General features: G+C 34.3%; 1 protein-coding gene across 1 annotated transcript; it reads left to right on the top strand.

Annotated features, from left to right (window-relative positions):
* Nucleotides 1-7,676: 7,676 nt before the first annotated feature.
* Teh4 (tipE homolog 4 phospholipid transfer protein) lies at nucleotides 7,677-17,776 on the top strand. Its single transcript, XM_017625289.1, has 6 exons — nucleotides 7,677-7,822; nucleotides 10,576-10,786; nucleotides 14,360-14,444; nucleotides 14,803-15,005; nucleotides 17,182-17,345; nucleotides 17,406-17,776. The coding sequence occupies exons 1-6, from the start codon at nucleotides 7,677-7,679 to the stop codon at nucleotides 17,713-17,715; spliced, it is 1,119 nt and encodes a 372-aa protein (XP_017480778.1). The 3' UTR covers nucleotides 17,716-17,776.
* The last annotated feature ends 8 nt before the right edge of the window (nucleotides 17,777-17,784 follow it).

Here is a 17,784-nt window from a genome sequence, read left to right as displayed (position 1 = left end):
AAAAAGTAAATAAATTAATTTATATTCCAAAGTTTTTTGCAATACCTACCTGCATACTAACACAAATACAAATTGTAACAAATTGATACAGGATTCTATTTACAAAAAATAAAAATTAAAAAAAAAAAAACACAATAATATATTTCTTCAGCGCGAAATTGTAAATCTCTTCAAACAAATATAAAAGTAATGGCAATTGCTAAATAAAATTTAAATGAAAATAAGAAATTACATATTTGTTTGATTTATTTTTTCTTAATTGAGATACAAAAGTGTGTATTTTGCACCTTCGGAAATCAAAATTTGCGTAAGTATTTAAGAAGACTAGTATAGCCCAGTTGTCGAATCAAAATCCAAAAAAGCGGATTTTCGGTCCATGCTAATGTGCATAGTCGTACGCCAACAATTATTTGTTTTGGGTATGTAAAAATAAAATCAAGATTTATGCCCACTGTTGAGCCTGAAACAGCCTGTTAAGTTATATGTACAGGGCGAAGGGTTCACAGAAGTAGCGAAAATAACTATAGGTCCCATAAATGCCGAAAATACCACACACAAAAAATCGTTGCGTCTCGAAATGTCTACGAAAATCCTAAAAAAACAAAACAAAAAATCCTGAACAAACCAAAACATTTAGAAATAAGTCTAAAGTAAATCCGTAGAGTCCCGCAAGTTACCGAACAATACCGAAAAAAATCCGGAGCGTCACCAAATATTCTTAACGGTCCTGAAACATAAAACACGAACAAGCTCGAACAGGCCGGAAAAAAAATTCTGATACGTCCGAAAATCCAAAGTTCCAATAAGTCAGGAAAAATCTCGAGGGTCTTGAAAGAACTAATGCAGATCTGGTAATATAAATACTAATAATATTCCAGAAAACGCACAAAATTCGGAAATATTTCGAAAAAAATTCCGGAAAAATTAAAAAGCATTTAATTCTACTGTTAAACAAAACAAATTTTAATTTTATTGTAATTATGCTGAAGTTGCAAAATAACCCGAAAATCTAGCAAAAAATCGGAAATATCCCGAAAAAATCTTGAAAGAATAGTTTTCCCAAAATTCCAGAAAGTCTCGAAAAAAATTTCAACAGATTCAAAAACAATTCCGAAAAATACCAGAGAAATTCCCAATAGTCCCGAAGGATGCCGAGTGTACCTGTTTAAGCGCCTTCGTGCGTTTCCCATATAAAATCAAATATAACGAACACCCACCCACACGTATGTATGTATGTACGTACGTACATATGCGTAAGAGGATATGAAATTTTTAATGTTTTTATGCGATTCTCAAATATCTCCTCGCTGAACTTATTGAACTATTAAGTCGCTGGCATTCCCAACCATAGTCCACGCTAACCCAGCTTGGCTCATCACATGATGACTGAGGCAACGCCCACACTCCATTCTAGGGAGTAATCTTTGAGCTCGGTAGTAAGCTACGGCTTACAAACCAACCAGGAGGCACCTTACACCAGCTCTTACGTCAGCTAGAGCGCGACTCCTCCAATGACGTCGCCAATAAATATGTAAATGGTAAAAAGGGCCACATGTCGTGCTTCATTATACTCATCTGCTTGCGCGCACATCCCTCTCTCTCTTTTTCTCTATCTCTCTCTGTCTCATATCAGGCTTATGAAGCATTTAGTTGACTTTATATTTTAAAATGGACGAAATCCAAAAAAAAATAATACCAAAAATTTTGAACAGTGTAAAATAAATACCGATTGGTCACAAAAATGCAGGGACCGAACATAGCAGTTTTTGATGGAAACTGTCATGAAAAAATTCACTATGAAGGAAATGTTCTGCAACTAAATGATACATACCAATCGATTTTCTTTTCACCGAGAATAAAATTTGAAAATAAATTTTTATTTGCAATTTGTATGCAAAATTAAAAAAAAAAACAAAATTAAAAAAATAACATTTATTTTTAATTTTTATATTATAAATCCAAAATAACAATTATAGTTGTGTTTTTTATATTATAAATCCAAAATAACAATTATTTTTAATTTTTATATTATATGTCTTAGATACCAGTTATTGAAGACCTTTATTTATAAAAGTCATCAATAAAAATCAGTCAGTGACTTTTACTTTTAAAAGTCGTCAATATAAATCAGTCACCAACTTCTATCACTCGTATAAAAGTCATTAACATTTTATGCAGTTAAGAAGAAGTTGGGAAAAAAACTGTTTCTACGACTTATACAAATTACTTTTATAAGTATTATTTGAAAAATAAAGGTCAGTGACTGATTTTTGTTTATGACTTTTATAAATAAAAGTCTTCGATTACTGTTATCTGAGACACATAATTTAAAAATAAAAAATAACTGTTATTTGCAATTATTTAGATAAAAATCAAAAATAATTGATATTTTGGATTAATAAAAGAAAAGTCAGAAATTACGGTTATTTAATGAGTAATTAAATAAAAGTAAAAAAATAATTGTTAAAGAGCGATTTTTTTAATAAAAGTTGCAACTGTTACGGTCCCTGCAAAAATACCGAAGAATTGCGAAATAGTTTTGAAAATTTTCTAAACTTTCCGAAAATTTTCCAATAACATCTCAAGAATCTCAAAAATCCTTACGGATCTGCAAAAATTAAGTTCAGAAAAAATCCCCCAAAAATTCCGAAATCTATCGAAACACTCCGAAGCAATTATGGAAAACTCTGCAAAAGATTCAAAGTAAAAATCACAAGGTCTTTTGTTTTTAAAAATTATCACAATAACAATAACTTTCCATTTTGTAGTAATTATGCTGAAAACTACGAAAAGGTCACGAAATAAAAAACAAAAATCACCGAAAAGTACAGAGTAATCTATAAAAAGTATCATTTTCTTTATTGTTAATTTATTTTAGGGTTTTAGCAGCGTCGGTGATTTCGTCATTGAAAGAAATGCCCCATTTTGAATGAATGTAAATAAATTTAATTGACTGTAAGTTATCCTCAATCTGTGACATGTTAAAAGTGAGAATGGAAGATCGAGTTGTATGTAATTATATTTATGCAGTAAAATGACGACGACCATAGCGGCAAATAGTTGTTTTCTACTCACACACACATACATACGTACATTTATGTATGTTTACTTGTGTATCACCAACAATTTACAATGCAAAACCATTTTAATATTTGACTGTCTAGCTGTTTGTTTGTTCATTTGCTGGCTTGCTACTCATTTTCACCATACAATGTAGTTGTTATTTTTGTAAAATTAATGTGACCTACAAATGTTTGCTTGCACCACATTCGCATTCATATCAACAGCAGCGGGAAGATGACAAAGAAGCAAGCGCCACAAAAGCAAAAACAAAACTGCATCAACAAAACTGCGACGCAACACTCTTACGGTGCCAATGGTGCAACCCCAGCTGAAAGGGGCCATGTTACTGATGACTTCACTACTAAAAGGTCACAGACAAAAGACTACTGCAGCAGTGGCAATTACGTATGCAGGCCACTTTGCATTTTATGTGTGTTGAGTTGAGTGTGTGTGTGTGTGTGCCGTTAGTTTATTATCTTTGTAGGTGCGTTGTTGTTATAATGTATATGTGCTGCTGTGGAATTGCAAGAGACGCGATGTTCACACCATTTCAGATGAAAATAGAAGCAAAAAAAACATCACTAAAGTGGCAGCAGAAGCCAACAGAACACAGAGTCCACGTGGCGTATACGCAACATTCCATTCCACACAGGAGAACAACTAGGCAGCCATGTGAATAGTAGCGTAAATTGAAATTTATATGAGTCCTCAGCGTACAGCAGGCAAGCAAGTAAGGGACATGTTTATTTTATGAGTACAAAATGTGAATGTGATGACAACAACGAAAGCAACAACCAACTATGGCGCTAGTTACTGACTGCTGATGCTGCTGACACTGGCGCTGGTCTCAAGTATCCAAAGTTTGCCATGGAGTGCATTTAAAACACGAATACGTCACACACACACATAGCAGGCTGCTAGTAGTAGCACTGGTACACTAAGATGACCCACTACAAAAAAGGAAATCATACTGTTTTGACTAATTCGCGAGCTCGTAGACCATTAATTGGTTGTGAGTATTCCAACTGCTTGAACGACTATATTTGAAAATTAAAATAACCTCCCAAATGCTATTTTATATGCATGTACATTAGGGTGGTCCAAAATAAAAAATCGGAATTTTAATGCTCCTACCCTCTAGGATTGTCGTTTGAAATCAAAAAATATTTAGAGTTCGGTTAAAGCGCTCACAGTTTTCCATGTATTTTATATGCAAAAAAAACAAATTTTCGTAGAAACGGTATGGAATTATTGAAAATCAATATTTTTCCAAAGAAAACAACTGGTTCTCTTTATGAGGCTTCCAATAACAATAATCAATTATTTATTTAACCATTTCTTAATACTAAAGATTTTTTATTTATCACCCCATTGCATTTTCTGACATTTTGTGAGGATTTTGGCGGACCTATGACATATAGTTACTATGCAAATATGGTTAAACAAATGACTGGGTATTATTACTGGGAATCTTCTGAAGAGAAATACTGACTTTTAAGAATTATATACCATTTCTACGAAAACCTGTTTTTTCCATATAAAATACATGGAAAACTTTGAGTGGTTTGAGCGACCTCTAAATAGTTTTTGATTTCAAAATAAAAAAGTAGGGGTATATATATATATATATTTTTTTTTTTGGTATAGAACAATCCTAGGAGGTGGCGGTATTAAAATTCCGATTTTACTTTTCCTCATGCAAAATAGACGTATTTAAAAAAATTTAGGAAAGGGAAGCATTTTCATATGTAGAGCGTGCGGCACTCTAATGTGGTGCCAAAACTATGTCCTGTTCCTCCGTCGTCGCGTGCTGACACTCGCTTCCTCTTGCTATTTGCTATTTTCAGGCAACGCTTGCAATGTGAATGACATTGTGAGCTTTGCGGTCGCTCCCACGGTCGGTCGGTCAGTCAGTCGGTTGAAACTTTGGCAGCAAACCCCTCGAAGACATACCCCAACCATTGAATGCAGAAGGAGTTTGCGCGCGCTGACACACATACGAAATGAGAACAACACGCATACTAGTACAAATACCCGTAGGCACCACTCACCTACATATACATATGTACATATACATATCCATACACAAACAGTGAGCGAATGTTGTGGAAAATATGTAATTCTGTATGTCCTTCTACAACTGATAACTGGTAAGCTCACTGAAGTCAGTGTATTATGAGCGTTTAGTCTTACTTGGATACTCGTCGCAAGCGGTTGGGTTACGGTACGCTGGCATTCTCCTACGGATTCAAACGCGACCAAACTAAATCAAAAATACATTCATACATATAGCCAACCGAGCAAAATTTTTTTTTTTTTTGTGTTATTGTTGTTCGAACCCACATAATAATATATACATATTAATTTAATTATCGATGGAAATACTTGTGGATTCATGTGAATGAGAGAGAAAATTCGAATTTAAAAAATTAAAGATTATTAATATTGCAGTACACTCAAAATCGAATGAAATGAAAGTGCTTTAATATTCCTTTATGGGTTATTTGGTTAAAGACTAAAACAGAAATTGTGAAACACCAGTAAACGCTGCTAAACTAAACTCTTTTGAAGCAGGCAAAATAAAATCCGATTCTCACTCCACCACGCACGATTTTGCTATACCTCATTTTAGTGCACTCCAGTAAAACTCTGCAGTTTAGTAGGTGGCACACACCGCTTGACAGCCCACAAGCGAACCACCGACCTACCAACCAACCAGCCAGCCAGCCCACGAAGCCACCAGTCATTCGCTAAGGCAGCGGAGTTTGTTTGCCAGTCAGTGTCAGTGTCAACGAGAGAGAGAGATAGAGAGAGAAATTGGTGAGCTGTTAGTAACTTGAACAGAGTAGGGAAAAAGTGGGCATTTATAAGAAAGAAATTAGTTTAAATTATGTGTGTTTGTTTATGTGCGCGCGTCTTAATACTCGACTAGTAGTTTGGCAAACGCTGGTGACTAATTGCTATACTTAGTACATTCAGTACATTAGAGTGGTTCAATTTTTGTATAGGGGAAAAAAATTCCACCCTAGAAAACGGGGCACCCCTCGATTTTTTCCATTTGATATTTGTAATATGTATACCGACTTTCAATTTTCTACAGCAACCAATACAGGGTGCTCAATCACCTTGATATGCTTTACTGGATCGCTGTGAAACTGGCAAAAATATTGGTGATTTTTATAAAATGTTGAAGTTTGTGATATTTTTTAGCTAATTTAAATTTGAAACGTTCTTAGGTTGCTTAACCAATTGCTTGATTAATGTACAGTGCCGGACAAATGTATTGGCTCAGAGAATTTTTCGCAATATCTACAAAGTTTTTTATTCTAATTTATTTTCGATAATTTGTTATAAAAATATAGTTCGTCCTACACCAAAAAACATAAAAACTAAATATCTAAACTTTGTGCAAAACTCCGGAAAACTCCATAAATTTGCACACTAGTTTGCAACTTTCTATCCAATTAAAAAAAAAGTTCTAAGTACGCAGTTTTATAGCCCATCTAATTTTATTATAACAAAGTGCAAGCCTGAAGTTGCTAAAAAAATCGCGTTGATTTTTGGCAATTTTTTTCAATCAGGTTCTTCCATACAAAGTATATTCGACAATTATTTTTTGTATGGAGTAAATGAGCAACACCTTCCACTAAAAAAAATTTTCAAAAATCAACCCAATTTTTTAGGTACTTCAAACTAGCACTTTGAAAAATTTAATGGGCTACAAAACTACATACTTAGAATTCTTCTCAAAAATCTGAATAGAAAGTTGCAAATACTTCTGTCCGGCACTGTATGTACTCAATACTTCTAGAGTAATATATGAGCATCCTATAAACTTATACTAAGAAACGTAAAGTTGGTGACAGCAACTTTTTCGGCAAGAGGAAAAATTTTGTAAGGTGTCCCAAGCCATATCTCTGAAAAAATTTTTTTGTGTCACTCTAATGTACATATACATACATACATTAGCGCAAACAAATGACATCAACAAGTAAGAATGTTTAAGATCGATGAGCGTGGAGCTAAGAGAAAATGTAGCAGAAATTATACAATTTTGGTGCAAAGTGCAAACTTATGCGCGTAAAGTTAAAGGAAATAGTTTTACAAAAGCAAAAAGGATTTGAAAGCCATATATATATATATACATACATATGTACTGCAAAATGTCTCAAACAAAATGTGCGTGTAATTTTTTTCGTGTCAAGTGCATTTTAATGCTGTGAGTCAGCTGCAAAAAAATAAATAAATAAACCATTCTACTATTACGAGAAAATCTGCTAGGAATTCTTAATCCACTGCCGCTTTTAATCAGTTATCAATCAGCAGTCAATCGTCAGCAGTCAACAAACCCCTACCACCGTCACCACCAACGTTACTCCTTTAAATTCCCCACGTCCGCGTGCTCTCCAACCTACAAATGGGTCGTCGCAAGGATAAACCACGTCTTATACCGGAACAGGATAAGCGCATATGTCGCGCCATTTGCCTTTGCCAATTGACAATGGTGTTATCCTGCGTGTCCATCGTCTACCTGAGTGTTGCNTAGTCAACAAACCCCTACCACCGTCACCACCAACGTTACTCCCCACAACCGCGTGCTCCCCAGCCTACAAATGGGTCGTCGCAAGGATAAACCACGTCTTATACCGGAACAGGATAAGCGCATATGTCGCGCCATTTGCCTTTGTCAATTGACAATGGTGTTATCCTGCGTGTCCATCGTCTACCTGAGTGTTGCTATCTATTCGCCATCACTAAAGTGAGTAATCATTATACATATGTACTTATGTAGGTTATACATTAATACATACAAACATATGTATGTAGTATGTATACTATCTGCAGGATTGCACGTACGCATTTACATATTTACAAAATACAACAACGATAACAAATTATGCAGTACTAGAAGGAAAAGTAATCTGATTAGGAATGTATTTATGTATGATCTGAAGAAATCGAAACATATGTAACGGGTGATTTTTTAAGAGCTTGATACCTTTTTTTTAAAAANGTGCGATAATACAGGGAAAAGTTATCTGATTAGGAATGTATTTATGTATGATCTGAAGAAGTCGAAACATATGTATTTTATTTTATGTTAGTGTGCTATGGACCCTTGAACTTGAAATTCCGATGTCCGTGTTTTCTTAATTCTTATCTTCTAAAGCACTTCGTCGATTTTTATCGAGATATTGGAGACTCCACAGCCAATATAGTACTAGCAAACAGTAAACAGTCCTCTCCAAAAAAATATTACAAATATTTAGCTGTTTCTGAGTGAAGAGAAGTCTCGCATGGTGTGGGCTTTTCATTTCATCAAATTTTAATACACATCTATATGCAGGCCAAACTCTTCAATTTGACTTCTCAGTTTTGAAATTCGAAGGAACGTTGCAGATCTGACGACCTTGCCAAAAAATACCTGGTATGTAGTATGTATGTACATACACCACATATGTATATATACAGGTATGACTTTTGGAATAGGTGGCAACTCTAATAAAAAAAAACATTCCAAACTAAAGTTTTCTGAAAATAGTTTCGTTTGAGATTCATATTTCATACAACTTGTGTATAATTTAAATAAATTCGATTTTTCAAAGATGTGGCAACGCCGTTAAAAATTATTTTCAATCTAATATCTCCTTAAATCTCGTTCATCTGACATTGCTATGCATATTGCAATTAACTGTTGAATTAAGTTGAATTTGATTTTTTAAACACGTGGCAACCCTCCTAAATACAGTTCAAAAAATAAAGTATTTTCAAACCATTTTGAATGGCAACCTTCTTTTAATAATTCATTTATACAGTAATTCGAATTTAATGTCTTAAACCGGTGGCAACCCTCTTTGAGTATCTCGAAAATATTTTAAATATTCAAATTAAGCATATCNGTGTGCTATGGACCCTTGAACTTGAAATTACGGTGTGCGTGTTTTCTTAATTCTTATCTTTTAAAGCACTTCGCCGATTTTTATCGAGAAATTTGGAAACTCCACTGCCAATATAGTACTAACAAACAGTAAACAGTCCTCTCCAAAAAAATATTCCAAATATTTAGCTGTTTCTGAGTGAAGAGAAGTCTCGCATGGTGTGGGCTTTTAATTTCATCAAATTTTAATACACATCTATATGCAGGCCAAACTCTTCAATTTGACTTCTGAGTTTTGAAATTCGAAGGAACGGTGCAGATCTGACGACCTTGCCAAAAAGTTTCTGGTACGTAGTATGTTCATACATATATAGACAGGTATGACTTTTCGAATAGGTGGCAACTCTAATCAAAAAAAAACATTCCAAACTAAAGCTTTCTGAAAACAGTTTCGTTTGAGATTCATATTTCATAAAACTTGTGTATAATTTAAATAAATTCGATTTTTCAAAGAGGTGGCAACGGCGTTAAAAATTATTTTCAATCTAACATCTCCTTAAATCTCGTTCATCTGACATTGTTATGCAGATGTCAACTAACTGTTGAATTAAGTTGAATTTGATTGACGTGGCAGCCCTCCTAAACACAGCTCAAAAAAAATTAAGTATTTTCAAACCATTTTGAATGACAACCTTCTTTTAATAATTCATTTATACAGTAATTCGAATTTAATGTCTTAAACCGGTGGCAGCCCTCTTTGAGTATCTCGAAAATATTTTAAATATTCAAATTAAGCATATCTTGCCACTCTTTCGTTGGACACCTATATTTTATAATGGCATATATGTAACTTGTGTGTAGTTCAATTAAATTCGATTTATCAAACAGTTGGTAGCCTTTGACAAGTTATTTTCAGACAAAACGCCTTTTAAACCTCGGTGGTCTGACACTCATTTTATGATACGAATTTCAATTATTTCATTCCTTTAAATCATTATGTGGCAACCCCTTCTATAAGTAGTTATAAATAAAACCCTTTCAAACTCATTTCGATTGATAGCCATATTGTAATAATTGGCAACCCTTTTTGAAGAAGTAAAACCGTATTTCACATAGGCAGCCCTTCGATTTTTTTGCGATTTAGAATTATTTTGAATATTCGGTTGCTAAACTTCGAAAACCTTTATTTTCTTTCCTGTGGACTATATTTTCAATTACCGAGTTTTCCAACAGAGAAAAAAATATTTTCAAAATTAATTTCTTCTTTTGAAGGTAATGCTTGAATTTTTGGTTTGAAACAGATTTTGCATTATTGCCTATAGTCACACGATTTGTACAATACGGCGAACTTCATTTCAGACATTTTTTTCAAATAGTTTGTCGTGATTGGAATAAAGACAAATATTTCTGCATTCACACAGTTGGGATACGCTTTTCACCAAATTTTAGGGCAAATGCGCAAATGTGTGATGATGCCTTAAAGAAATTAAAGAAGAATGATGGTCTCAACTTAATAAAAATTTTGAAATTTTCGAAAATAGTTAACATGTGCCCTTTTAACCCGCATGCCAACTTATTTTTTTAATTTACATAAAGTAATCTGAATTAATCCATTCATTGTAATTTTCTTGCAGAGCATTCAAATCCGGTTTCGAACTCGACCCCGTCATGTGCCAAACGGTCGATCGTCAAATGCCAAATAACTGCCCGTGGGCCTCATGCGGCGAATGGTGTCTGACGCGCACCAGCGGCTTTTGTCCGCAAATACATTCGGTGGTGCGACGCAACGGCACCGATATACAGCTCAATAATTGCACGCGAATCGCCAATACATCCTGTGCCATGGTAAGTGAATAAAAACTCAATTTCTTTGCTTGAGCATGTGTGTGTGTGTGTGTGTACTTTCATAGATATGTGTGCGGTTTCAAGAGGCCACTTGATGGTCCGTATGCTGCTGACAAGTGTACATTTTTTGACTTTTATTGAAGTGTATTCAATAGTACTACATACTCAAAGCGCTGCTCGCCGCTGCTATATGCAATTATAACTTTCTAGAAAATATCGGTAACAAGAAAATTTCAATCTATGTACAGGATGTCAATTAGTCGACTCCCTCGCTTTTTACCACGTGATGAAATGATGAATACGATTTATTCTAAAATTTTCAAATGGCAAGTGAGGAATCCCTGCATACATGTGTACATATGTATTAAACCGTCCCAGAAAAAAAAGTTCGCCGTACACTCCTGAGTCTAAAGTATCTCTCCAAGGCAATTTCGAAAAAAAAAAATTTTTTTTGACTCAACGTAGAAGTTGCTTTTTGAATTTTTTCGTCATATTTTCGGCATTTATAGTATTGTATGTACTTACCAGCTCTCAGTTCTTACCCTAACGTACCACCCTAATATGAAAAAATTAAAGCCCACTAAAAGTTATGAAACTCTTGCTATGGCAGTATTTCGATTATTCCAGTAAAACTATTAAAAAACAATGTAGTATTTCCGAATGTAGATGTCGCCGAAAAGTGCAAAAAAGGCGACCTCTCAGTCTGCGTAACAAATACTAAACGGCCCTTGGAAGATTAGTACTTAATGTTTAGCAGATGAAATTGTATCCGTCAGTATTTGTCTAATACCGAAGATTCAAACAAAATATAGACAAATCTATCAGTTATGGTGTCAATGCAGTCGCAAAAATTCTTGAGAAGCCTATGACCGCTATATCCAAGGCGAATTTATATAAGGTGCTGTTACTAGATCGGCTGATTTTGTATACACTGCCGGAACAAAGTATTGGCACAGCAAATTTTTCACATTATATGCAACAATTTTATTCTAATATTTTTCCGCCAATTTTGTATTAAAATATGGTTCATTCAACAACAAAAAACATAAAAATATAATTCCTAGACTTTGTGCAAAACTCCCGAAAATTCAGCAAATCTTATCATTTAATTCTAGTTAAAAAATGCAAGTTCTGAGTGAGTCAAAAATCGTGTGGATTTTTGATAATTTTTTTGTTGAAGGTGTTTTGCATTTTTTCCATATAAAGTATTTTTCGAAAAAAATGTTTGTATGAAAGAGACTGCGTGAAAAAAAAATTCCAAAAATCAACTGTAATTCCTAGCTACTTAAAACTTGCACTTTAATATAATAAAATTGATTGGGCTACAAATCTGCATACTGAAAAAAATTATAAAAAATCTGATTGAAAAGTTGACAACTTTCATGAAAATTTGCTGAATTTTCGCGAGTTTTGCACAAAGTTTAGGTATTATATTTTTACATTTTTTGTTGTTGAATGAACCATATTTTTATACGAAATTATCGAAAAAATATTAGAATGAAAATTGTTGCATATATTGTGAAAAATTTGCTTTGCCAATACTTTGTTCCTTTGAATCTTTGGGCGAAGACCACATTCCAATTGAAAATAAAGAGGGAACTTGGAGTACAGGCCGTTAGTGCGAACGGTTTTCGCTTCTTAGAGGATCTCTTTAGCCAACTTAATTATGAAAAAGTTCTATCTAGAAACTTTTTTCCAATTTTGGCCGCACTTTTGGATTTCGGCCGCTCTGTGCGTCAGTACTAATAATAATGAGGCACACGAAGAGTTTTCGCCTATCTCGTCCCGAGAGCTTGACGTTTGCCTCATTCATAGAACTTTTGATAGTTTTGGTGAAAAGTACTCTGTGTGTGGTAACTGGTTAACTTTTAATCGATAAATTTGTTTAAACACTATTTGAATATCCGCCATGGCTTTTTAACAAAACTCTGTCCAAATCATTATTCACAAATTACTCAATTATTGATCGAAAACCTTATTAGAATACAAAATTGATTCGTACCACCAGACATCCAAGCGATGAGCAGCCAAACCATCTTCGACATTTCTGGTGACACGGATAATAGCCATTTTGAATAAGTTGCTCACCGGCAGAGGCCATTCTATGTGTGTCAAGAGGCGACACAGGCCTTTTACTGGGGTAAATCCAAAAATGTAATTATAATTCTGTTAAACCATTTACTGGCCACAATTGGAATTGAGAAGGTCCGATAGCTCCACTTGAGTTATCTCTACCAAGCTAATGAAAAAGGCAAACCAGAAAACAATTTAGTCTCCTTGTATGGAGACTAGGCCAAAGACATAACAAATTGTGTACAGATTCCTTTCCTTTTCATTCTGGCAACTTTTACACAGGGAACTGGTTGGCTTACAACAATGTTAAGGAATTTGTTTTTATCACAGTGTCCTGGGTTGTCGCCGGAAAGAATCGTTGCTGTGGATTAATCTAAACTCAAAAGATCCTCAAACCGTATTTTTTTTTGTTAACCCTAACCCATACAAAACTTAAGGCTTCACAGTCAGACCGGTTGGTTTATAATAACTTTGATAGAAACTTACTACTCTCTGTTAGATAAGTGGTTTTCTCTATCTCTGCTTGAAAGGCACTGCAGTCGTTAGGTAGATATTATGATTTCCTGATCTGCAAGTCTACCGAATAAACACCTTTCTTCTTTGACGGTGGGCCAGCATCCTATATTTATACAAATAGTTTAACTGCGAATCCCGAAGCAGAAGACCCAAAATTACTCTATGAAATCTGTGGTGCTATCTGAGTCAGCCTGTAGTCCGCTATGCCGTCCTATTCTAAGTTCACTCAAGATCGCTGTGCGGCCATGAACGAACTGCACTATTTATGAAGACTTGCGGCGGTTTTTAGTGGAATATCATATTAAAATTTTCTAGTGTTTATCCCATACACTGAGGCAAGCGATTATCTGTACTCTAAGGGATATTTTTTCAGTACTTTCTCCAGAATAATAACTTATAAGTTTCAGTTCAGTTCAGTTTTTCATTAATGCCGCTTTTGATGTATAGGAATTTACTAGGCCCATTAATTGCTCTCTCCTCAACGATTCACCTTAGAAAATATTTGACATTTCTTGCCTCTAAGCGTATGCTTTAGGGGCTAAAAGTAATGTCCATGCAGAAAAATTGCGAACGTTATTGAACTACTATATGCGGACGATCTATGTACATAGCTATGGTCTGATGGTAGTCATTGTACTAGTGTTAGTAAATAATAGCAACCTATACTTAGGAATGGTTGAAATGGTCAAATTCGAATTCATGAAGACGAAGTATGACAAGATTTTTGGTGTATTGTACCATAACGGTTTAAGCTACAATCAGAGATATTTTGGATAGACTTTGTGAAGCCTTTATATTTATTTATCATATTGAGAATATATAAACGATTTGAATTACAAGTGGCATTGCAGCTACATTACTCCCCATGTAATTTTTTTTTGTGCGCGTAAAATGAAGCTATATTTCCTATACCCTATTGAAAAATATGAATTTAAGCTCAACTGTCGACTAATATTTATTTAAATTTGTTACTTATCCCAATAGATTGACATGAATCGCTTAAATAAATTCAACTGCAATAACGGCACAGTTTGCAATAACATTCGTGGCGTCTTCAATTGTTCGAATGGTAAGTGTGAACACCTATAAGTATATACATAAGTATCAAATGAAGGATTTTTTTTTCAGTATGACCACCTCAATCGGTCACAGATATCACATATAAGCTTTGGTCCCGATTGGAGTCGGTTAAGACGTTGTCATAGGCTAATCTGAACTTTTACCCCTGTGCGACACGCCTTAACCGACTCCAATCGGTACCAAAATTTATATGTGATATCTTCGACAATAGTAGCATCGACGTAGGGGCTGAGGCTTCCTACATTTATGGACCTCCCTAATATACTACTTATACATACTTACATATGTATATTCTATATTATTCCTTATGTGAAAAAAAAAAATCGTAAACGTCATATTTTCCTTAGGTCATTGCAAAAATATGTCAGAATTCTTTTTGTGTCATCATAAGCCCGATGGTCCAACAATCAACTCAGCCAAGGACAATACAAAACTGAATGGATTTTTCGAATGCCGTGGAGTGCATTGTACGAAAATTAAGAAACCTTTCACTTGCGATCGTTATTGCACCAAAATTACAACGACATCAATAAATGTGCTCCTGATGCTTGTGAGTATTTACATATCTGCCGATTGAAACAAGTCTAAAAAAGATCAATTTATTTAGGGGCGAAAGTTCTTCATTCCGAAATTTTTAGACATACAACACTATGCAGCTGCTTTTATGTTCCTTTTAATAATTAAAGTGGCAAAGAGTTCAGTTGTTCGTCTCCCAACATATTGCTGTCAGAAGCTTCCTGACTAAACTTCCCAAAGGCGGGACCGAAGCGCACATCCCACTATTACTACCCGATAAAATTCAAGCTGCTTTAAGCAAAATTCTCTTGAACTTTACGCTGCAACTAAATATTTAATTACATTTTCAAGGGGCATTTTTATTTTTTTCTAGACCTATCAGTTTTTAATGGACCTATAAGGAGTTTCCCCAAATTATCACAGGTTCGTTTGGGATTAACTGTGACCCTTACTGCTTTGTTTTGGATTTACTGATTGACTTTTTTTTTGTAAAGGCGCATAAAGACCCTACAAACATTCGAACTCGTTTTAGAGTCAAAAAAGAATTCTGTGTTGAAAACCTCTCTATGACCTCTGATCCTTTTTTGAGCTTATTTCCCTTCTTAGAAGGGCACGCGAATACGTGTCCAAGTTAGGAGTCATACTAGAGTCGGAAATGTCACGCTTTTCTGAGTCTCAAAAACAAACATTCTTTATAATTCTGTTTACTTATAAACGTTTACTTCTAAGTGAACTTTGTTACTTTTGTTCAACTCAGAATTTATGACACCAAAAGAGTCCGAAATTAGTCAGTCTGGTTGATTGGTCTCAGAATCATATTTATCATGATAAGTAAGGTAAAACCATTCTCTCAATTCGTCGGCCATGATTTAGTTTTTAACCGACTTCAAAAAAAGGAGCAGGTTATCAATTCGTCGGAATATTTTTTTTTTATGTATGTTACCGCATAACTTTGGACCACGGCGGCCGATTTCGATAATTCTTTTTTCAAAGGCGGTAACTTAAAGGTGGTCCCATACTAATTTTGTCTAGATCCGATAATTGCATCGTGAAGAAATTAACGGTACACTTCAATTTTTATATGACAATTGAAGTCGGTTGTATTTTTTGCTTAAAAATTTCCTTTTTTTAAGTTTTCAAGCATTCTAAAATCATATGGAGCCCTAACCGCCAAAAAAAACGTAAGCGGCATTTTTTTCAAAATTTTCTGTTTGATGCAGAAATGCATCTAGATACCCTAGAAATATTTCTTCATCAAAAAGGAAATTTTGAAAAAAAAATGTCGCTTACGTTATTTTTACGGTTAGAGCTCGATATGAAATTGAGAAAAAAGAATTTGTTCAAAGTTTTTGTCGTATGAGATTGATAATGAAAATGTGTGATGTGAAAATGTGTATTTGTGTTTAAAATTTTAAAATTAAATTGCTTGCAAACATCAAGAATTTTCAAAGTGCCTCTTAGCTGTTCTGTCTTACTCTGTTTTATCATGATATTTATAACGAAACAAAGACTCATTTTAGACTCATAAATTTTAAGCACTCAGAAATTGTTTAAAGGTAAAAAGAAAAATTACCATTTATTTCTTACTCAAAGAAATATTAAAAAAGAAAATTGCCTTAATTTTTGCCTCAAAAATAAAAAGCAAAAATTATCGATAATTCTTACTCGATATATTGGTATATGAACAAGCAATTTTTAAGAAAAAAAACTCACCGCAGTTCATAAAAAAATTTAGGAGTACCGTTAATTTCTTTATGACACAATGATCGGAAATAAAACAAAATAATATATGACCGCTCTTGAGGTGCCACCTTTTCGTTATTAAATGAAAAATCGATTAAAAGAAAGAAAAAAAAATATTCCGGTGAATTAATTCCTTCTTTTTTTTTTGAAGTCGGCTAAAACATTTTTGGCCTTATTCATAAAAAATTAAGTGGGTTTAAGGAGCTTTATAAAATGACGTTTTCATACATTTTTCAGGTTATAAACCTTTTTTAAAGCTACTTTATTTTTTATGAATAAGGGCATTTGTCTTAAATTAAGAGATAACGGCAGGGTATCCGCTGGTTTTGATCGCATTCCAAATATTATTTTTTTTTTTTTTCATTGTTAACTCGTATTTATTTTGAAAATTTTGTATTTTCACCATTTTCATATTCCATTATTAAACGTACATATCCAAATATTCGAAAACTTTACACCCTTTTCAGGAAGACAGCGTTATCACAGCCGACTGTGACTCTGGTGTTGCCTTCAATGAGGCACGTGGCAGCGAACATGGCGTAAAAACTGAACCCACCGAGTTTTGGAAGGATGAAGATGGTCAACTACTGACCAATTGTGCTACTGTGAGGCGAGAGGGTGACAAAATTTTGTATGTGGAATATCTAAAGCAATTTTATATTATTGATGGCAAATACTATTTTCCTTGCAGCGCTACAGATTGCCTGAATGGCACCATTTTAGAGCCAGGCACACTGCCACAACCATTCATGAATTTCACACAGTTCTGGAGCATATATGCGAATAGCACACATCCTGTCGATCCCGAACAACGTTTGCTACCCAATCAAGCGAATCTAACCATTTACACATGGAAGAAGTTATATATCAATTTGGAAGGTTGTGTGAATACGCTGCGCGGCGAATGTAAGGATTTCGTGGCACGCTATGGCAACGATGGCGATAACAATACGGCACAGTCACGCTATCAGTGTTACTACAACAAGGTAAGTGCTAGTTAGTTACTTAGTTACCAGTGAAGTTCAAAATAGGCATGGAGAGAGAGAGAGAGAGAGATAATGCGAAAAGAG

This window comes from Rhagoletis zephyria, unplaced genomic scaffold (genome assembly GCF_001687245.7).
Source record: "Rhagoletis zephyria isolate East Lansing unplaced genomic scaffold, Rhagoletis_zephyria_1.1 Rzeph_scaffold_03985, whole genome shotgun sequence".
In the NCBI taxonomy this organism is placed as follows: Eukaryota; Metazoa; Arthropoda; class Insecta; order Diptera; family Tephritidae; genus Rhagoletis; species Rhagoletis zephyria.
The sequence above is the reverse complement of the archived record's forward strand: the minus strand, read 5'-3'. Positions and strand labels throughout refer to the sequence as shown.